Raw genomic sequence first — 23,979 nt, 5'->3', positions numbered from 1 at the left:
GAACACAGGATTCATGGAGGTTATAAAAATGCGGTACTGCTACTTTTAGGTATGTAAATAAACTAAAGCTTCTTCCACCACTGGCTGTTTAAGACATGACTTGATCCCAGTAAGAACAAACACAATGCACAACTACACATGTTTAATATTTATTCTGTTTCAATTAAATGCATTACATATTCTGGCAAAATAATGATTTTATTTTTCTCTACATGTTAGAAAATACAAAATAAAAATACAAGTAGCTTGAGTTTTAAAAAGCCTTTATGGGTAAGCCTAGAAACATAAGTGGTTCTTGATTTGCAAAAGGAGTCCTTACAAATGACAGTAACGTGTCAGGTGGAATTAAACTGTCGTATATGACAGACAGCTGCTGTTCTCTTGAGTTTACAATAAACGTGAACCGTAAGTAGGAAGTGCAGCTTTAACCACAGACAGTAAACTAGTTAAACACGTGAAGTGGAAACTATGACGATGCTTATTTTCCTTAAGTGACAACGAGCAGGAAGAAGTTTGGTCAGAAATCAGCAAAGAGAACAACAACGAAAGCCTCCTGCTGTACAACTTCACTAGTTCAGAGAACAATCACAGTTCAGCACTCAGCGTTAAGTAGCTTGTTTACTGGGAGAAAACACAGAAGAGAGAGCATCACTGGCTCTGAGGGTGCTAACTGGTTTGTTGTTGTGGAAGACAAACCGCTCCACAGAAACGCAGGTGAGCCAATTGACTTTTACTGACTTTGTGTAATTTAATTAGTCTCTCAGAGAGGAAGCATCTGGAAATATTGAACGGTCATACAAACGATAACCAAAGTAGTAACAACAGTGGCTCTCTTCAAAATGGAACCCGGGTGTGACAACTGTGACCTACTTGAGGAAGTTGATCGTTTTTTCAAGATACTTATTACAGAAGTCTGCTTTAGGGAGACTGCTGAGTGCCTGACCCTTGATCAGTGAGGATTAACAATACTATTGACACTAATGGAAATGGGCATACAACGGCTTTCCCACACTCTTTGATTCATCTATGACAACCAAGTTCACATTTTTTTTTAAAGTTTGTTTGTTAGTGTCAATAATAAAGACATTAATAAAGCGTTTTGTACTAATTAAAAGATACTAAGTATTTGGTGTTGGACTCTCAAAAAAAAAAACAGTCATGTTATCGTTTTGTGCAATCCCTTGAAGTGTGCCCTGAAATGTAATGCTAGTTAATATGTAATCATTACATGTAATAGATGTAGTATCATTCCTTTCAGTATCTCCCAAAAAAAGAATTGAAAGAAAGACACATTACTGAAATGTAAAAGAACTCAAAGTATCATGAAGCTGAATGTGGTAGCATGTGATGACTTTGTTACATTTTTGTATAAATCTGCACATGCGTTTCACACATCAGAGGACTGGTAACTTCCAGTTAAACAAGTAGAAATCCTGTCACCCGGTCCTGAAGAAGTCCTTTTTTTTAATGAAAATCTCATCGGCATTCTGCGATCATACGGAACTATACGAGTACATGGTCACTTTTTTAAAAGTGACCATGTACTCGTATAGTACTCGTACATGGTCACTTAAAAAGACTGCCTCGCACTTTAATATTGTTACAGTGCCTCAAAAAAACACTTCCCACCCCCCTCAGCCTATGGTCTTTTTTTGGGGGGTCTCAACTAAATGAGCGAGACTATTTCTAATAAAATAAACTCATGAAATTCACAAAATAACTTCAGAAGCTAGAGTGAGCCGAGTTTTAAGAAAGTGTAACGAGTACTGTTAGTGGATAAAGACAAGACTTCTGACATGGCTATTTCAATCAAGTTTTGAGTGCATTAAATAAATTACATTCTGGAGAGTTAATGAGACATTTGTAGCATGATGTTGAAATCAATGGAGCAATCTCTAGAGCCACATTCACTGCATTTCATTTTTCAACAATCCATTCTTCAGAACACTCCATCTTGGTCCTCTCCTCCAAAAACATGAGATTTGGGAGGGGGGGGGGGGGGGGGGGGGGGGGAGAGAGAGAGAAATCAATACTGCATTGCCAGTGAACGGTGAACACAGTCTGGGGAGAAGGAGGAAGATTCAGAGATGGGTTTGTTCCAAGAAAGTCTTTTCAAGGGGTCAGCAGGTGATGCTGAATCAGTCTTGTACAGTCCCCACTTTGCTTTGGTGCTTTCTGGGCTGGGCCAGGCTGTGCCGTGCCGTGCCGTGCCGAGCCAGTGGACGAGGGGAGGGGGAAGGGGGCGGGACAAGCTCCTCAGGAGAGTTCAGACTGGCTGAGTGCGATGGCCAGCTCCAGGTCCTCTTGTTCCTGCTGGGTGAGCCTGGCAAGTCGCTCCTTTTCCTCTCGCTCGCTCTCGCGCTTTGCCCACTCTATCATGTCTTCCTCTGTTGGATACTGCTTCATAAACAGACACGCACAAGCACACGGGGGAAGGAGAAAACACACATATGCAAAGAAATATGGGGGGAGAGGAGACAAAGACAAACACATATATACAGTTAACAGATTCTCAAAGATATATTAGCAAACATATTCTTAGAGCCTGCTGATACTAGATAACCAACAAAAGCTGCAATAATATAATGCATACTATTATCATTACGCATTATAAAGCTTCATAATGGGAATGTTATTTGTATTACATTTCACAGGTGATTTAACATCACTTAAGGATTCAAGGATTTATCCTTATTATACAACACAGGATGGAACAATGAAACTAAGATGTAGCATGTAATGTTATCCATGTAATCATGATTAGAGGAATACTATCTCAGAGGGATTTCTTTTCGGACAATACCAATAAATCCAATATAAAAACCTGTCAATGTTAGTTATCTTTTTGACTCGACTCATAACACACACATTTTCAATAAGAATGCCTTTAATTTAATTGTTATTATTATCATTATCAAACTTCTAAGAGCTGTGGCGTACACACCATTTAATAGTTATTAGTAGTAAGTTATTAAAGTAATTGCAGATGTTTGAGGAATATTAGGTAAATGGACATGCTGCAAAAGGTCCCTGGCTGGAATCGAACCAGTGATGTTTTAGTTTACATGGTACGTATCTTAGCCTCTGGGCCACTGTGACACACACCACTGGCCATTAATATTGTGATGATGCAGTGGGTCACAGAGAAAGGGGTCCTTAACTGTAATGTGGTGCGGCTGCACAATCGCAATGTGAGCTTCTACAATTTTAAAGTCGTAGGAGTCAAAAAAACATTTGACCTACAGATCATATTCTACAAATTTAAGAAATCATCTTTGTTTAGTAAAGATCCCTGCAAAAAAGAAATCACAGCGTGATCATTTGAATATGTATTTCAATGAAAATGAGAATACAAAAAATCATTCCCCTGAATATTGCAAAACGCATCACAACTCCAATATCAGTCCAAGAAATCCATAAAGATATTTTTTTCTTATTGTGGTTTTTAATAAGCACTTCCTAGCTCGGTAATATTTTAATTGAGGGTAAAGTAGCGACAGATCTCTCTATGCCTGAACTGACATTCATCCCGAACCCACTTACAATTTACCTTTCTCAAATTGGACATTTTGACATGTTCATTGCAGAAGAAGCACACGTGTAACTCATTCGACCAATTTACAGTTAATTCACTTGTATCTGTATCACTTAGCTGGCTGTAAATCAACCATCTTTCACATCCCTCACCCGAAACGCATCCGAACTGACAAACAAGCCATTTAAATCAAATTTAAAAGTCAACTGTAGGATCACGACGACGAAAGGCGAAGAAAGAGAGCTTTTAAATACACAGAAGGCTGGTTAAGACAGTTCATCGTTACAGATCGGACATGCACTGTGCCGACAGGTTCAGTGAGGAACCACAGACAGAAGAGTCCAGCGTGTATCACCCCATGCAAATGAAGGTAGGCAGTGATGACAACGTTCACGAGCATGCTTAAGATGATGAATTTGGTGTAGAGTGGCGCAGAACATGCATGACGACAACATTGAAGAAACATCTATAGAATTTAGTAGAGAACGTGCATTTATTACTTGTGGTTGGTACATCCCACTGCTGCTTTTAAATATAAATTAAATCAGACATAAATTAAGTACTTATGTAGAAAGAGAAATGATGCGTTTTAGAACTCCGCTTAAAGAAACCATAACTGGTACGTTTGTCTTTACTTTCAGTAATTGAAGCGATTTAGTGAGATTCTGTCAAAGTGCTTGTAAGGACCATCCTGGTGCTTTTCTCCCAATTATCATCATTGCCAAACATTTACCAAAGCATGCCACTCTGTAGATTATTAGAGATAGATATATAGATATATAGAGATATATATATTTTTCTTCTTCTGCTTTTCATGAGGCCACCATATGAACATAAAAGACATAAAACATGCTTGAGATAAAACTACCAAGGTTAATAAACTGTCTACCTTCATTATTGTGTAATAATTTACCAATATGTCCACGCTTATAATTTCACAACAAAGCAGCAATGACATAACTGACAAACAAAAGTAGGCTGCTTGAAAATCAGTAATAAAATAAAACTTAAATTCATGCTTTGGAAAATGTCAACGTCACAACTGAATGAACTGAATATGCCAACAATGTTGGTATGGTCCATTAAAAGCTCAGGCATTTGCAGATAATAATAATAATAATAATAATAATATCACGGATGCACATAGAAGCCAGAGATGGTGCCCTTGATTCAACTCTTTATTCAACTTTCTTGACAGAAGTGTAAAGACACACACACACACACACACAGAGAGAGAGAATACAGGCGGTCTGTTTCTCCACAACACACTGCTGACCAGACAAGGGCTGAATGGAACTGACAAGCTGGTTGGATGAACAGGTGCGTGGATAAATAAATAGCGGCGTGTGTAGAGGAAAAGAAATAAAGACGATGTGAAGGATGGGAGAAGCAGTGAGTGAGTGAATGAGAGCCGAACACACAGTTAGTGCGTGCAGGTCAGGGTTCAACAACAGGGACATGCAGGTGCAGTTGAGTGGTGGGAGAGGCGCGAGAATCAAAGCCTCCGAATAAAAGTCATCCATCCCAAATTCACAGTTCATTTCTATGCAGTATTAAAAAAAAAGGGAAGATCGGAGAGGATTTTATAACTCTTACCAATTTATTCCTGATAAACTAACAAGGGTCCAACCAATGTTTAGATTTATAGTACACGGTCAAATGTTCCTGTTGTTTTTTTAATAACTACTTTTATTTAGAAAACAACAGGAAGTCAGTTATTTTTAACTGACTTCCTGCAGTTAAAGGGGGGAAAAAAGACAGGAAACAGTAATTCCCTTTTTCTTCTCGGTTGAAGCATATAATATATAGTTGCTTGTGAGAAGAAATGACAAAATGCATTATTTCCCCAAAAAAGCATCTTATGTGTAGCTTTGCTGCGACAATTTTGTCCTGGAGCATATGAAATCTATGAGTTTGCACCAACGATAGCACTTCATGAAACTGAGTTTATTAGGTGGAAACTGCCTGAAATGGATTTACCTGAAAAGCAATTTCAATGTAAAAAGTTGCATTTAATGAAATGTTTTGCAAGAAAACACATATTATTTCAGAATGAAACGTGCACAGGCTGTAATGTCAGTGGGCTTTGTTGGGATGGAAACAAAACCCAAATACAAGCAGCCTCTCATCTCTCCATTCACTGCCCACCATGAGGAGGGACGTGGTATCACAAAGATGGATGTGTATAATCAACTAATGTGAAACAGAACTTGTGTCCGTTTAAAAAAATATGTTACAGAGTTAAAATATCAATATATCTATAATTGCTATTGTGACATTTTTGTACATTTCCTCATAAAGTTAAACACTGCAACTTCAATCATGGGGCATAAATTAAGTGCAATCCCAATATAAATCAGTAACAAAAAGTATAAGAATCTTTACATGGCAAAAAATATATATTGCATTCCTAATAAAGAGCTAAAATATACACCAGCAGCAGACAGAATGTAAGAAAAATAAACTCAATTCTAGAATCTTAATAGCTTATGTTAGCTTAGCTCAAGAAAACGAGGTTATCAAATAAACAAATATAGCATCAGGAACCTGTGTGAACATTGTTATGAGCCGACTACTTCCCTTCTTTGGGACTTTTTAATGGCAGTGAATGGAGTGATTTATAAAGCTATATGAAGATGTGCTTGGTGGTTGTGACTTTATTAATTATTAGCAGGAAAAAAAAAATAAAAAGAGAAGATGGCAGTGACTAGTCAGGTGAAGGTGAGGGAGAGGGAGAGGTGCTCACTTTGTCAAAGCTGGCAAATCGGTCAGTTTCCCGTGCGTTGTGACGAGGAGGGGAGGAAGGGGCGAAGGGGTCGGCTAAAGGATCCTTAGCAGGCAGGGAAGAGGAGAAGTCTCCCGGAGGCTGTTGGAGGAACGGCCCTCGTCGTTGGAAGGACTCTGACGAATCGGTCCTGGAGATGGCCGATCTCTTCCCTGAGGCACAGACACAGACCCATTAATGAATGTTAAAATGACTGATAAGAACCCCGCAATTACCTTTTCAGAGCAACTACTGACCTGGAGGTGGAGGAGGTGGTCTGGTTGGCGTACCCGTTTTGGGGGGCAGGGCTGGGGGCACATCAGGGCCAGCAGACTGGCTTTCTTCCAGGAACAGGTTCTTATTGTTGATGCCAAACTGGTCAGCACCGTTTGACTGCAACATAAAGTTTACACCAAATCAAATACATACAGTATCATAGGACAGCATATGGTACCGTAAGAACGGAAGGAAACAAATGACACAGAGAGTTGCTACGATAGATCAAAGCAGCTTATTTTTTTTTAATTGGTGAGGACTTTATTCAGGGTGCCATACATAATGTATGCATGTTTGCCATTTAGGTAAAATCCCTCTGATTTAAAAAGACATTGTTAATCAATTTATAATGGCAACCTTCCAATAATTTATGAAATTGCCATAGTCTGTATAAAATAAGGACGTAGTCTCTGGGACGCCACCCATAGGTTTCCGAAGAGCTGTGGTGACGCTCAAAGTGGCCTCGGCCAGCACCACGACTTAATATAATTTAAACTGGTGAATATACAAAAGATCTCCCCCGTACGGTTGTCATGAACAGGGATATTAGCCAAAGAGAACACATTTTTGGTCCAGGGCTGCAAACATGTTGATTTCTACTATAAAGTCAGGCATTTTGACATGGGGGTCTATAGGGATCGAATTTCTTTTGGCACCAGCCTCAAGTGGCCAATTGAGCGACCGCAGTTTTTGGCACTTCCACGTTGGCTTCATTGTTCAGCCCCTGAGGTTGCCTGTTGGATATTGCACATTAAATGATGACGCATGTTGTATGGACTAAATTATGAGATCATTGTCCAATTCCTACACAGAGAATAATCACGTCTAAGTGTTCGGCTATTTCCTCCAAAAAAAACCACAACACCCTCAAACGACCACAGCCTGACGGTAGAAGCGAGTTCACTGTGTCGTAACAATTACTACTTAAGCCGATTTAACTACATGATATTCAGTGTGCATTGTCAGCACCGTGTACGCTCGGCACCGGGCATGAACAACACCTCTCGATTACCTTTGTCAAAGCACTGAAATCTGCAAAGCCTCCTCCAAACGATTCATTACCAAACACGGCCGCAAACGGATCTGAAACACACAAGCACATAAAAGTCACGGAGCATATCAAACACTCATACAGACACAGTTATTAGTGTATTTTATCATTTCAACAGCTGCACTGGCATTGTGTCCCCAGAGGGTGGCGCTACACCACAAGGCATACCTGGATCTGAGCTGGCGTTTACGATCGTACCACCTGGAGAAAATGGGTCATTGGATGCTGCAGTGTCCTTCTAAAAACAAAACATAATGTACTAATTAATATCTTAATCTTAATTTCTTAGAATATTGTAGATTAAAATCAGCTGTGGACATAAATATCCTGAAGCTTAATTTGATTCACTAGAACTATGATGAACTAGTGATGAACATCATACAAAAACAAACTGCTGATCGCATTAATCACTTTTGTCCAGACTGATCATTATTAATCATGATGTTTAACTGACTAGGAACACAAAATCTAACAAATGTGTTAATTCCACATTCAAACAGTTCCTGTTGATAACCCTTTAGATTAGGGAGACATGGCTAAAATAGCATAAACAATACAAACCCAGATATAATAATTAAACAATACTGTATACTACTACAATACTAGTAGTATCTGCTATGAAAATGTGTGTTACAAACTTTTGTAATACCTCTGAATGAATGAAATTATTTTTTGCATAAAATAAAATGTTTAATTTAAAAAATAAAAAAAAACTGCTTGCCGTTACAAATATGGGCCCGTTAACCGCCTTGCTTACAAAGATTGTGATTTAAACAAACCGTTAAAATCATCAAAAATGTATTGTCTGATTCTCTTCATCAAGAACGCTCAATAAATCTGAGAGAGAGTACATCGGGACCCGGTTATACGGCAGGCCTACTCACCACGGCCAGATCAGAGGAGGGTAGAGAGCAGCTGAAGGGATCTGCCCCTTTCTCCTGGGAACCAAATGGATCCGCCTCCCCGGTGGCATGCTTTGTGCCACCAAACAGGTCTGAGTTGGCCATATTGTTTCCTGTGGTGCTGAATGGATCCTTGGCTGCTACAGCTGGATTGGTAGGTTTTGAGGAGAAAGGATCTGGACCTGCTGCTGGTCCAGCTGCTACATCACTAGGCTTGGTTGCAAACAGGTCTGGTTCTGGGACACCAACAGTGGTACCAAACAGATCAGCTGAGCTGGCAGTGAATGGGTCGTCTGAGGCAAAGGAGGCGCTGGGGGCCTGGAAGAAAGAGTCTGCAGCAAAGGGGTCGGACCCCTTGAACGGATCTCCACCAAATGGATCTGATTTAACAGAAACAGCAACAGATACACAATGTGAACATTCAATATTGTAGACTTGGTACTTGCTTGTCAGATAACACATCAAATATTTATCTATGCATTTTTGGGGATTTGTTTCATCTGAACCGTTTACTGAAACGCACCAATCGCCAAGCTCCTTGTATTTGACTTGGCGATTGCTGCGTAACTTGGCAATAAAACCGTTTCTGATTCTGATGAAATGAATTAGTTTGCCCGTTAATCACTTTCGAATAGGGATTTGACTTTGAGAACTCACCTGCAACATCTGCTTTTCCAAATGGATCATCTTTGAATGGATCGTCTATAAAAAAAGGATACAAGAATATCACACATTGAGGCTTTAGTACAAAAATGTATTCTGCAACCTCATTCTGCAAGTACCCAAAACTAATCCACAATAAATACAATGAATGTAATAAAGACATCGTATCTGTAAGCTATTAACTAAACTTAAGACGTTGGTTGGAACTCACGGTCAGTAAAGGGGTCTGAATGGAAGAAGTCCATCTCAGGCAGGGAGGGAGGGCTGGTCTGAGGCGGCATAGAGCGAGGGCCGACTTGAGGCGGTAACGAGTTGGTGGGGCTTTCCGGGGCCTCTGCTGGCTCCGGTTCGCTCTCCGGCTCTGGCGATGCAACCTGTTGAACGGCAACAGGGTTCTGCTGACAAGCTTGACCACGACAGTAATTGATTTGTTTTGTTTACACTACCCATGATTAATGCACGCCTGAAAACCTCAGAGCTACATGTGTTGAACAAAGATCAGTGGTGTAAGGAAGCTCACTTGGCTAAACGATTCAAGTGGACCTCAGTTACTCAGGGCTCTTACCTTTGGTGAGCTCTCTTTAGGCAATTCCTCTGCATCATTCATGAGCTGCGGGGAGACGTTGGGTATAAGGCTACTGTGCTCCTGGAGACATTAGAGACAACACAGCCATGACTAGTGTTAGTTAAAGTGACACATTTTAAGAATTTATACATTATATTTTACATTTGGTAAAATTCCTGTTTTGCTCCAAAATTACAACCACACCCAATGTAACTTTAGTTGGCCAGTCTTGCATGCTTGGTGTGTGCAAAGAAAAGAAGGTCCTATTTTTGTGCAATAGCAAAAAACAGTTGTAATAGGAACTGATAGATAGGCGTTCTTTCCATTTATAAAAAGGGATTGATAACTAAGGCAAGTGTATTTATTACCCTCGCCGTGTTTTCAAGTGGTTTGGCGAGGGCCGATCGATTATTGTACACCTCAGAGGAGAGACTAGTATAGAGATCATCCAAGGGATCATATTTTGGACTCTCTTCCTCCTTCTCTTCTTCCTCTTCTTCCTTCTCTTTTTGATCCGACTGTTCTCTCTGCGGATTAAAGACAGCTGATGGATCTTCCTCCTTCAGCTCTTTAGGCTGGTCCTCCTGGAAGAGGTCCTGCTGGAAGGGATCCCCCTGGCGCAGCTCTGCAGTGAAGCCGGTTGATCCGTTGACCATGACAGGAGAGTTGTCCTCCAGGGCTCTTTTCCAGCTAAGCTGGGCAGTTACTGACCTCTCTTCCACCTGAAGGTTGTTCAGTTTCTGCTGAACCTAAGAGAGCACAGAGGTTCAAAGAATAACACGGAGAAAGAGAAAAATAAAAAAATAGGTCCTATAGTTGGCGGAGAAAGGAGATTCATAGATTCACACAAACAGACCTGGGAAACTTGTGTAAAGGAGTCGCGGACAGACTCTTGTAGAGGTGTGAGTTGCTCCTCAGCGGCCTGGACCTTCTCCTGCAGCTTCCTGCTCTCCTCCTGCAGAGCGAGGAGCTCCTCTCGGGCCTGGACCAGCTCCTCCTCAAACTGACATATCTTCTGTTCCTGGTCCTCATGCTCCGACTGCAGCGATGAAATCTGGGACAGACGTTACCGTTATGAATAGTCATGGACTGGAATGTGTTATTAATTTATACAACTGATGTACTTTGTAAGTGGTGGTCATTTCTCTAGTCACATAGCTTTCCAGTCTTGATATAAATACATTTGTTTAAAATTCTACAAAACCTACCAGATGGGCTTCTTGGTTGGTTTGCTGGCGAATAAAAGTCAGCTGCTCCTCGAGGGAGCCTTTTTGTTGGTCCAGCTCCTCCAAGGCATCCTGGACCTTCTGACGCTGAGCCTGGAGCCGCTGCAGCTCCTCGCTCTCCTTCGCCACCTCAACCTGTAAGTCCTGCAGACATCAAGCCAAAGATGTGTATTTTTTTTCCACAGGCAAACTTTGGTAGAAAAACAAATAGAATAGGAAGGAGACCGTTTAAAATTACACTGATTTATTATTAAATATATGGATAACTACGAAAAAGAAAACAGGGGATTCTTTAATTTGACAGGCCCTCAGAATGCAGAGGGATAAGAGAACATCCAACATGCACATTTTAAATAATGTGTTATTTACATTACAGCACACCCTGAGAAAAAAAAAGAACGAAAAAGAAGGACATGCAAAACGGATCAAAACAACCGTAGTTCTAAACAACAGAGACACAAACCAGTCTGATATGTGAACGAAAACAGATTGACAGGTTACATCATCGCTACATGCTAGTTGGTATACATAATTCTTGCCAGTTTCTATGCCAGTAATGAACAAATAATAATACCACTCAGTAGGTACACAAAAGAAAACATAACACATGTAAAATGCATAATGACATGCATCATATGTCCACATCGCAGCCAGTGTGACACATTTGTGTAATTACAGGTGGATCTGTGTCTTTAGATGGAAGAACAAAATACTCCAGAAAAGCTTCTGAAAACTGGGACAAACGGCGAGGATAAAATGCAACTAAATTATCTGGATGGACTCAAATAGAGATTTAGCACCAACTATAAAATCACTAGTTCATTATGGGTCCCGACGCATGTTTAAACATCTTATATAGACGGCCTACACAACTACATTTGCTTTCATACCCACCAAAAAAATATTTTTTGGATTTTGCAGTCTTCCAGTACAGTGCACTTCTTCCAAGAGCAAATGAACTGGAAAATTACACTCGGCTTGTGAAACCAATTACATTTAAGTGATGATGTCAGAGATCCCCCGTCACTGTATGAGGCACAAATACATTCTCCACCTTGGAGAAACACTGCAGGGGAAGTCTTAATATAGAGTCGGTGCCGTGGGAGCAGTACAGATCACAACAACCAAAAGCACACAATATGTGATGTCCAGGATACATTTAGAAAAACCACAATACAGTATAAATTGCCAAAAGCACTTCAGGCAACCCTACAGTGCAGCTACAAAGTTCAGCTCCATCACCGTGAGACTCCCTTGAGTTCCACCCTCGCACTCCAACTGAATACCCACAAGCGGAGCAGACTAGCCCTTTAAGCCATCTGCTCCCAAAATAGAGCCCATCTCTCAGGCTCAGAGCAGACACGCCTACACAAGGACACCAGCCTCTCCTTCTCGGAGAAACATTAACTGTGTTTTTGAACAAGCGTCGACGTCGGCCGGCCAAATGCATTATTGATCTCTTCCTCCAGTATTTACATCACAGCAAAAGTGAACAACTGCTTTAGCACCTACAGGCTCTCAGCGTCTGCTTTGTCTGACCAGGGGTTTTATCCAGCAGAAATACCAATATGCTCGTACAAGTAGCTGTGTTCCAACACTAATCCTTTGAGAGGCATTGATTAAAGAAAAACGAGAGCAGAGAAGCAGTCTTCCTCCTAAAGAAAATGCCACAACCTTGTCATGCCTATAAATCCCTTCTTCTGTTTGTGGCCAGCGTATTGAAAACAGAGACAAACACACAGACAACACAGAGAAAGTGAGATCTTACCTGCACTTCGTTGCTGCGCTGTCTGATGGCCTCCTCCTTCTCCTTAATCTCCTCTTCCACAGAGCTCTTCTCCCTGGGGGTCCAGCACAAGAGACAGGAGTATTTAGCCACCGAGGACAGAGCGGGAAGACCCGGTAGTCCAAGCCCACCCAGCCCCATCCAGTTCTCCACTGAGCGTTCTTTACCCTGCACCTGAAGCACCACCACCTCCTCTCCCTGAACCACCATGGTGTCCTGAAATCACAACTCCGCAGAGAGAGATGCCTGAACGTCTGCAGCAGGTGTGTGTGTGTGTGTGTGTGTGTGTGTGTGTGTGTGAGAGAGACGTGACGTGAAGAAAGGTAGAGTGTGTGTGCACGGCGCTGTGTGCGTGGTGAGGGCGAGTGTTGTGGAGTGAGAGGCAGATGGCTGCCTTGAGGATGGAGGGAGGAAGAAGAAGAAAGGGAGGAGGGACGCGTGATGATGAGTCAACCTGCCCGTCTGTTCACCCTCTCTACTTCAGTCGTTCATCACCCAGCCAGAGAGGAAATGGAACGGGGTGGGGCGAGGGGAACAAAGGCATATTTGACTGGTGTATAACCGGCAATTAACAAATGTGCATTTTATTTTCCGCTATTACTAACCATAAGAAGGCACACTGTACTTTGTGTGTGACAGTCAAGGTGCTGATACGGGAAAAGACACCAAAATGTCAGCCCATTTTTGTCTGCTGTCATTAAACCCCATCATTAATCATGACTGATATAAAGTATTATAACACGAGTGCAGATAACTGCAATTTTTTAGATGAATGAAACCTTAATATAGAGATGTGCCGTAATTTTGCACCAGATTTGGATATCCAATATTGGATTTCATTCACATACTTTTCTAATATTTTCAGACTTCTAAAAAGGGTGTTATGTCTAACACGTATTAAGAAAAAAGGAATCAATGCAAAAATTAGAGGCAAAGAACTAACAACATTGAACAAGCTGGTTACAAATATATATCCTTTGATTTAAATGCACTACTGGATGGACCCCCTGTAACTATTTATGTAAAGAGGCTGCTCCATTGTTTTCTCACAGTGATTAGGAAAGCCCAATGATAGGAACAATGTTGTATTAGTTTCAGCTCTGAAAACAGTATTAGTATCCTCAGCTAACGATAACTTTTAATATGGATTATGTGCATTTGTTGTGTAAAAGTTTTACAGAACACAACACTCAGTTCCACATTTCGATGACTAAACTAAAAGGCATCAACCTTAGAAAGCACTTATCTTTTGCCTTTCATTTCAACAGACTAAAAATAACAGCAGCTATTTTTATATTCTCCTTCTTCTCACATCAAAATGCACAATTCCCTTGATAACAGTGCATTCCTCTCCCAGCGTCAACCATTGGCCCTCTGAGGCAAATCTGTAATTTGTGATATTGGGCTATACAAAATAAACTGAATTGAATTTGTAACCTCCTTTTACCCATTATCTTTATCATCACCATCCTCCTCATCTTGAGTAGAAGGCTGCTGCCACATTTCGAAGCATTTGCAAATATGAATCATCTTGTCAAACTCCTCTCGATCGGCCGTCTGTCTGAAGCTCTGATCTTCACTTAGTTTCCACTTCTATCCATCTTTCTTACCTTTTTCGTCAGTTCCAACAACAGCTGTCCTCCAGTGTGTGTGTGTGGGTGTGTGTGTGTGTGCACATGTATTAAAAGCTGGGGGGTGGGGCGGAAGGCCAACTTTCTCACTTCTCACTCTCAGCTTTCACAAAAAAAAGGGAAACTGAACTCAAACAACTGAGACTAATAAACCATCAGTGACACCAAATGGACATGATATTTTCCCACCTAACTTTAAAAGGTGCAGACGAAAAACGTGAAAAGTCTTTTGGAATTAAAGATGATGTGGAGCAAAAAGACATCATCTTTAATTCACACATGTCTAAAGTTTAAAACACAACACTCTTTATATACACACACACACACACACACACAAGATAACATTTACCTTTTTTGTAATATAATTTAACATTTCTTTTTGGCTAGAAGTGAGGAAATAGTGTATATATGAAGTCTCCTTCTTTCACCTTACTGTCAAACAGCAGCTACATAACACAGCCATCTGGTGTGTTTGATAGCCTGCAGTAAGAACACAAATATGTATTTATATAATCTGAGAGAGTGCGAGTGAAGTAATCTTGAACCAGTGGGGTTCACAAATAACAGCTTTAACTAGTTTGCAGATATATGGAACATATTTGGGCAGCCTAAGTTAGTGGGAAACACTGCATCCTGCTGGTCAGTAAAGTATACAGAAAGTCTTGGTATGGACCGTGGTCACATTAAAGGATATTTGCCAAAATCTTTTACCAAGGATACATTTATCCCAGCTGCACCTCAACAGACTCAAATTGATTTTTTTTGGGATAATATTTTATGCAAATTACAGTCAAACATCACTTAAAAAAAAAATGCTCTAAACAAATACAGGCCATCTGTAGGCTACGTCCTGTCCCCTCCTGGTACGTAACCTCATCAGTAAGATGGCGCTTACCATTTATTTTGATGAAAATGAGAACAAAAACTTACTTTTGTAGTTCGACAATCTCGTTACTGAGAGAGTCGAGCTCCTTGATGGCAGAGAAGTCAGCGGCCAGGTTCGCCGCGTTGTTCTGAAGAGGAAGCGAGGAGGAAAGATACAAGAGGGTTAAAGTCATGACTGATAGTAAAAACACCGTAACAATGATGACACTTCATATACTGTCAGCTAAAAATTACTTCTCATAGGTATATACTCATTGTATTACATTAAAGAAACAGTAACATTACTACTATGTTGATGAACATGAGAGTAAATTAACTAAATAGTTACAGTGATAGCTTTACAAATACCACACATGAAGCCACTGATGGAGACACACAATGGCAGGGATGGGAGTGAGACTAAAGAGTAATGCTACTGGTAGGATACGACATTACATTCATTTAGCTGATTAATTTGCATCTACAGCCAGATGTGTTGGCGTAGCTGCATCCCAAGATACTTCAAACATCAACTGCTCTTTTCAACTTAACTCTTTTGCATAAGATGATGAACTCAAAGAGGAATAAAGATGTCAAACATGGTTTAGTTTTGGTAACAGAAACACAAACGAGTGAGACAAGGCAGAAAGATGACAAAGAGAGCCTGTTAAAAGTCATGAGATGCCTCCGAGTCAGTAAACTACCACACACACACACACACACACGTGTAGGATGCAATGTAAAGGTGTAAAGACAAGACACAGAGGTAAAAGCAAAACATGTGTTGCTTTAGTTGGAAAAGAAAGACACAGCTGCAACCCCCCAACAAAAAAAGGATCCCGACATCCCTGATTATTATTCATAGCCTTGAGCTCTGCGAGGGACCCACCTGTTTGACGTTTTGTCGGTCAGATGGAGGTATCATCTCTGGGGCGAGACTCTGCGGAGGTTCCAGGCCTTTCGTCAGCCTCTGATTGATTAGATGAAGCGCCAGGGCAAACTGCTCTCGGGTCAGTTTCCCAATGTCTCCAATGTCACAAAGCTCCCTGAGAACGCAAACAGATGGGCGTGACACCAGAGAGTAACGATTTACACCTCAGGCAACAACTATTGTTGATAGCCCTAACGTCATGTTCAGTGGTTATGGAGGACAACACACAGGACAGTCTGAACAGAACAGAAGCTAATCAGATAAAAATCCATAATATGTGACTTGCCCACACGCACTGCAGCGCTGTTATCACCCTGCACCAGTATCAACTAGGACTATTTGTTCACTGTCATTAGATTAATAATCACAGGGACTATATTTTCAACCTTCATCAACATTTACTATGTTCAACTCCAATCCTTAGTGAAATGTTATTTTCTATTCTATGTTCATCAGCTGTGGAAAAAGTGTGATTTTACATGATTTGTGCAGCCTAATGCCAATAAAAATCTACTCTGGCAACTATGATATTCTTCAAATATGTTTGCACTATACATATATACAAATCTGTGATTTTTTTTAATTGACTTGACTAGTGAATTAAAATAATTTCATAAAGATCAAGCAAAAGGTCTCAAATCTATCTATAGAAATAGCTACACGGTGAGTGTGTTTCACAGAACTAGGCTTCGTATGCTGCCGGAGGAGCAGCATATGAGCATATATATGTATGTGTATGCTTACCAGATACGTGCAAGTGTGGCAGAGGGAAGCCCGGTTTTCAAGAAGATGTCTCTGACTTCAGGTCCAGACACAAGGCCGTCCATGTCTCCATCCGTCTTGCTGAATAGCTCATCATACTTTGCTTTGTCTGCTGGCGACACCACCCACTGCGCCGGCGATAAAAAAAAGACTTTTAATTAGCACATTCTACTTCATAATAAAATTTAACACACCCTTCACTTACGACATAACACTAACTTAGAACTTACCTTCCCACTCGTCTTGTTTTTTTTGAAAAACACACTGAACTAGCCAGTTTGAAATCATTATAAATGTTTTTTGTATGTAACAATAAAAAAAAAAATACATACATACAAAAGCTTTTCAGGCACTGCATGCACAGAAGAGACAGGTACCGTACTCACAGGGGCAGCTGCTGGTGTTGGGACAGGAGCGGGGGCAGGTTTAGGGGGGTGGGGCATGGTCTTAGAGGCAGCGTGGGAGGAGCGACTGTCTTTGGCTGAGGGGGGCGAGGGTAACAGGGGCATCACAGGAGGCACCGAGGGTTTTTTCCTCTTGGAGGGTGGAACCAGGGGAGGTGGTAGGGACATGGGAACAGGCTCCCCCTCCAGGGCTCTGTACACCAGATACATGGCCTGGGAAAGGGCAACAAAAAAATCAATGATAACAGACAATTACCAATAAAGTTGTTGCTTTCGTTATTGTGTCCTCGCACTTCTTCCACGTGTCTTATTTGTTCCATTGAGGGATACAGAAATGTTTTCCCCATCCTGTAATAGCTTGCAAGGTTGTACTGTAGAATATAAGCATACACATGCATAAAAAGTGAAGACACTTTTAAAATAATCAGATAGTGAAGCGTGATATGATTTAGATTGCAGGGGGGGGAATCAATGCTGTAATAAATGGATGGAAACAGCACAGAGTTGAATATATCATTTCAAAAACAGCCTAAACTGAAATTAACCGACTGCAGCTGCAACTTATGTGGTTTCTTTCTATTTGTGATGTTGGCTAATTTCTTACCACAGAAAATTCATCTCTGTCCAACATGCCATCTCTGTCGATGTCACTGAGCTCCCACACCTTCAATCACACACACACACACACACACACACACAAATACAGACATTATTAATGACATGCATCATTCCAAAACTGTATGATATATAACAACATGTGACCCTGAAAGCCCTGACACGCTACGGATTCTCACTTCCTCTTCGAATTTGTTTTCTACCCAACTTCTTCTTCTACATACTTTTTTTTCTTTTACTTTCTGCCTTGTATCGTTTCATTTGTTATCATTTAGGCTGTAACATATGGAAACCATATTGTTAAATACAATCTCATGTAACAGGCTGTCTATTATTTGTTGCTTTTAGTTTTCATAAAGGATATTTTGATTAGCTAGTTGGTTTGATTTTAAAAGCCACATGCGCAAATTGGTGACTATTTATTTATGCTGTTATTTTTAAAAAGCATAGGATTTCTCTTTTTAGTTTGGTCCCTTTGCATGCAGGATTATTTCTAGTAACGTTGTTGCTACTCTGATGGCTTTACATATACCAACACATGAAGCCACTGATGGAGACACAAAATGGATGGGATGAGAGGGAGCCTGATCGACGAGTAATGCTACTGGTAGGATACATTACATTAATTTAGCTGATTAATTTGCACCCACTGCTGCATTCCAAAATACTCTTTTCAGCTTAAATCCTTTGCATATGATGATGAACTCAGGGAGGAATACAGATCTAAAATATGGTTTAGTTTTGGTAACTGAAACACAAATGAGAATGACCATTGTAAAAGTGTCCTGTTTGGGGATCTTTGTTTTATGTTTATTTTAACCATGTAAAGCGACTTTGAGCACTTTGAAAAGCGCTATATAAATAAAATGTATTATACCCTGCCAAGGATGTCCACGGGCAGTTTGGAGTTCAGCAGGACCGGCTTGACCTTGTCTCCTGTCAGAATCCCTCCTGTAGGACCCAGACTCTCAAAGATAGCGTCAAACTTCAACTTCTCCTCAGGCTGGGGAAGAAAACAAAAACAGATATAAAATGGTTAGAAACAATAGAAACTTGAATTTAAAAACTCTTGAATCAAAGCCTGTATCAAGGAGGAAGTATATGAATGTGTTTCTTTCAAATTTAAAAGCTCAGTTGTCACTTTGTTAAATTGATTGTAAAAACCCTGATGTACACTCATATTTTTGGTTTAACAGTCAATCAAATTAAATATAAATTCTCCATGCCGTAATCACATTTCAGTAAGCGGTGCTTAAATTCCCCATCATAGGTCCAAGTGAGTAAATGACAATATGTATTGAATTGATGTCTGATCACGTTAATGTACAATTAGTACGGCTGTACATGTCTGCGTCTTATTTAGCCGAGATGATTTATTTTACATAAACACAACAGGAAAGATCAGACTCTGTGACGAGTGCATTCAATATTTTACTACTATTATATATTTTACAAACCACTATATCCTGTTGTGGTTCTCTTATGAGCAAGAAAACGATATTGATGAAACATAGATCACCATCTTACATTAAGACAAAAAGATAATAAACTTGCAAGAGCCTCACCTTGACAACCCAGAGATTGTCAACAGCCACTCCTCCTGCTAACTGCGGGCTGCTTGTGTCATGCTGGAGATAAACAAAACAGACTTATTCTTCAACTCCTCTAAAAAAATACATATATATTATAAATAGTATTTGTTGCTAGTCATGCACAGTAGCAGACTTACAAATTTTGGGGGAGGAACAGACACATTAAGGCTCCTGAGCGCCACCTCCAGGCCATTTTGAGCACAGGCCACCAACCGCAGCGCTATGAAGAATTGCTGAGGGGAACAGAGGTGCATTATGGGTAATGCTTTTAGTGATCAGACGCACTTGATGCACATAAAACAAACAAATCCATCATGATGAGACACCGCAGTGGAGTTCTACCTGCTTGTTAAGAGCACCTTTACGTTCAGAGTCTGCCAAATCCCAGACCTATGGAGACATACACGGTTGATACATTTATTACCATCAACATAAACAGCAAAGACAACAGAGACGTGATGATACTGGACTGATCAGACTCTTTGCCCACCTTCCCCAGGACCAAGTCAGCTAAGCCAGACCTCTTCAGGAACAGTGCTGCATCAGCTGCCGCCACCCGCCCACTGCCAGTTGGATCAACCTGCACACAAACACCAAACACATTCATCATCATAGCTTATCCCATCTCAGAAACATCAGTAACATCTGCACTACCGAGAGAGACACTGAATGTCTTATTAGCCAAAAGCATTAGACAAATATGTTTGAATTGGAGAAAGAGGTGGGCAATAAGAGCAAATGAAAACTGTGAGAATTGCCCTGTGGGATAGGAGTCTCTGAATCGCTTAAATCAATACCGACAATAAGCCAAAGCTATTTCATCAGCAGACTATTCGCTTGGTATTGGATCTGTTGGTAGTCTTTCATGAAGCTCACAGAGAGCTCCCCTGGCATGTCAGGCCAAGGGAAACATTATTAATTCATGGAGATACCGGAACAGAAAGGAGAGAAGAGAGCTCACTGCTCACTGCTCAAGCCCACAACTGTTTTTTGAAGCAGCTGGAGCTAGTTTACAATATAAAGAGAGTCTGGCACCCAAATTATTTTTTTACTTTAACCATCTCTTATCTAGATCATTTTACAGCACAATACAATAACAGTCAATTCACCCTAAAATTACTATTCCAAATAACAGCAATGGGCTCAACACTTAAAAGTATACTGTCGGAGCAAAACAATAAACACAGAGCAAACACAACACCAAAGTCAAAATGAAATATTGTTGTATTTTTGGGAAGAAGGAATTTGCATACCTGCCGATAGTGTTTGTCATAAATGGGATTTCCATTGGAGAGCTGTAAAGAAAGGGGGGGAAATTAAATTTCCAAATTTGAGTTTACAGAATATAACTTACCACATTTAACCACACCGTATACAAATGTAACCACCACACTTGTGTCTGCTCATGAGAACTCTTATTTGATCAAATCCCTTAACTTACCAAGTGTGTTACTGACCGAGTCAAGACAGCTGTCAAAATAAAAAATAAAAGACTGATCCAATACAGAGGACAGATGCACAAGCAATATGTTAAATACTGCTTTAGTTTTCCTCATCACTAAAACAGCTGGATTATTTGTCAACGGCCCAAAACATCTGCCGGGTGGGAGCTGAACAGAACAAAAGAATAGCTCTCGTAAAACGTATTTACCATTAAATTAAAAAAAGCTTGCAAGCGTGTCCTTTTCAGATTTGGGTTGCACCTAATCATTATTTTCCTTTTTAATTGCATTTTCCTTTCCTTTTTTATTAACCGAAAAATTCTTTACTATATCAGAAGTTCCAGAAAAAGGTCCATCACTAGACCAACGCTGCAAAACTTTCCAAAACCCAGAGACATCCAACCAGTAAATGTTTGGTATGTTTGACTGATAAATGTCTTTAAAAAAAGGAAAATCTAACTATTATCAAATTTCATCAAATCAACTGCACCAGCAGATAATAATTTGAGAAGAGTAACAATTGTTTAATTCCAGGCAAAGATAATCATATTTTTTTGGAGAAAAAGAGAATGTTTCATACGCCATAAAGTGAACATCTAGGAGTCACAATGATGAAGAGGGTTCATGCTGAATGGGAAGCAGAGAGTAATGACTTCAGGATACAAGCTAAACTTCCCTAGAGTACTGAAGCGTGATGGTCAGTAAGACACTTTCAACAGGGCGTCGCTCCACAGACTGCTAATTTTACCTTCTGTCATATCCTCTCTAAAACACCCCCCTTTCCGGTGTTACCACGACTGTCCACTGCTGGGCCGAACAGGAAAATACTCAGCATTTTCTTCTACACATAGCTGAAACTGACAACCTGGTTGTTGTGCTTTTAAATCAACAGGTGCAGCGATGGAGGAGCGGAGTGGACAGTAATTGTCTGGAGCTGTGACTCAACTGGCGAGTGGCTATTCAAACCGTGCTTAAAAAGGCATCATCATTTTTCCCCATGGAGAAACAAAATTGACATGCAAAAATAATTCCATAATGTAAAACTAGAGTACAGCAAAGTATCTGTCAGTCTTGTTACATACAGACTTGCCCAAATAGCTTGGGCACAGATGAAGACTTGAAGAAATAACGCAGCCTGCGATCAGCATGGTTATCTGTCAGCTTTGCCAACTGCCAATTTAAAGCAAGATAACTGTGTGTGTGTGTGTGTGTGTGTGTGTGTGTGTGTGTGTGTGTGTATGTATACACACACACACACACACACACACACGCATGCACACGCACGTGCCTTTCTCTGCCCAATGCAACTTATTTTCTGTGACACACAATAGTGTGCCTGGAACTGTTGGTGACTGCAACACTGTGGTCATTGTGTACTGGTGACTCTTTAATTGAGCATTGAAAAAACACCCCTCAATCATTCCCCAGCCAGCCCATACACAAGCAGATAGCAAGATATATTACAGTGCAGGGGTTGACAAGTCTAGTTTGTTCTGGAAATGTCCAATTCCCTTATTCACCCATGGCAATAAAAACACATTAATGTCACTAGTAACACCAAACAGTAAGTCAATAGGCGGTAATGCTGACAGCACTCTGAAAACAAGCATTGCTGCCTGACAAGACTAAAGAAGTTTCACAACACAGAGAGACAAGCACAGGTTTTTGAACTCTTCTGTGCATGATAATGAGAAGTCAAAGCAGCTGGTGGCAGACATCTCCTGTCCGTTGGTAAAGGCAACAGTGATTCAAGTAACAAGTCTGGGACTGTACTACTTATATCAGACTGCTCGATACTAAATAACGTATTTAACGTGAAAACACTTTTATACACAAACTGCAGCATTTAAGTTGACCAGCAGCAGTCTGACATTTTGTGACAGAAGTGCTGACTGATGGCTACTCAAGTTCACTTCCTCTTGCACAACAACTGTTCACGATTTTTGGGGGGTCCTGTCGATCTAATGGACACAGAAACAACAGCGGCCGCTCACAGGCCAACAGTTCACGTTGTCCACTTCAGAAAAGGTCACGGGCACAAACACTAACCCGGGTCAGTGAAGCGTGTTTACCTCCATCAACAGCAATAAACCGGTTGGTTGTTCAGTCTCACCACAGAACAAGTGACGTAAACGCCAAAAGGACTATAACGTCCAATGAGTGCAGCTCAACTTGCTTTATTTGTTTGAGTTTTTAAGCAGTAAACGGTGTTAGCAGACATGACAGTAAAGCCACACATGACTATCTCGTACTAACATCTCTTTCGGACCAACTAACGTTAGCTAAACGGAGGCAGCACACACAAAAAACACCACAACGTCCACTTCCCAACCGAAACTACCCCCCGAAGCAACGCCTCACTTCTCCGCTCTCAAGTTTGAAAAACACTAACACACAGACTAGCTGTTAGCTAGCAGGCTCGCTAGCTAGCTACGCCCTTACGCAGTCGCCGTAGAGATTAAGGCAGAAACTTTTCCCAGTCACAGCCCCGCTGAACTTCCACAAAGAGAGACGAGGGTCGAGGTGAAAGCTCGCGTTTCTCGTCCGCCTCGTTTTCTCCCCCCCCCCCATACTCCCCAACTCCGTCGCGGTTGAAATGTGTGTGTGTCCCCCCCGAAGCCGAGCGGGACGGCGGACACGAACACGTTTGCTGCCGTTAGATGAGAGTTGTAAGAGACAGTGTTACCTGAGTGAGAGACAGAGTGGCAGCCATAGTGTTTCTGTTTCCCACTGCTTTCACGCTGCGCTTCGCTGCCAGACACAGACAGAGAGGCCGCTGAGAAAACCCGGCGCTGGATCTTCAACGGCCGGAATCGATTCACGCGGACGACCCGGAATGCAGACTTCCCTCATGCGTCCTCTGGTCTCGTGTGGTGTCCCGCGAGCGAAACAACCCGTCGACTAAAACAAATAATACAACTAAGTTATATAAAGCAGAAGAGGCGGTTCTACAACTATCAGGTCCAGAGC

At 41.0% G+C, this 23,979-nt stretch overlaps 1 protein-coding gene across 4 annotated transcripts; it reads right to left on the bottom strand.

The window, feature by feature from the left end:
- Positions 1-179: 179 nt before the first annotated feature.
- eps15 (epidermal growth factor receptor pathway substrate 15) lies at positions 180-23,898 on the bottom strand. Of its 4 annotated transcripts, none has more exons than XM_034530761.1 (25): positions 23,696-23,898; positions 20,821-20,862; positions 20,058-20,147; positions 19,910-19,957; positions 19,705-19,800; positions 19,541-19,603; positions 18,853-18,978; positions 17,965-18,024; positions 17,289-17,573; positions 16,939-17,084; positions 16,153-16,309; positions 15,330-15,412; positions 12,751-12,823; positions 10,965-11,126; positions 10,613-10,810; positions 10,125-10,505; positions 9,757-9,837; positions 9,403-9,565; positions 9,186-9,230; positions 8,511-8,908; positions 7,795-7,864; positions 7,588-7,658; positions 6,557-6,692; positions 6,282-6,472; positions 180-2,400 (listed from the first exon to the last, which is right to left on the bottom strand). In XM_034530761.1, exons 1-25 carry the CDS (start codon positions 23,720-23,722, stop codon positions 2,257-2,259), a joined length of 3,336 nt encoding a protein of 1,111 aa, XP_034386652.1. In that variant the 5' UTR covers positions 23,723-23,898; the 3' UTR covers positions 180-2,256. The 4 variants fall into 4 exon arrangements, with proteins under 4 accessions (XP_034386652.1, XP_034386653.1, XP_034386654.1 ...); XM_034530762.1 differs by having other exon boundaries at positions 180-2,397; XM_034530763.1 differs by having other exon boundaries at positions 17,343-17,573; positions 23,696-23,897.
- Positions 23,899-23,979: the final 81 nt, after the last annotated feature.

This window comes from Cyclopterus lumpus, chromosome 4 (assembly GCF_009769545.1).
Source record: "Cyclopterus lumpus isolate fCycLum1 chromosome 4, fCycLum1.pri, whole genome shotgun sequence".
NCBI classification, from domain to species: Eukaryota; Metazoa; Chordata; class Actinopteri; order Perciformes; family Cyclopteridae; genus Cyclopterus; species Cyclopterus lumpus.
Note: the sequence above shows the minus strand (reverse complement) of the source record. Positions and strands in the feature narration are given on the sequence as shown.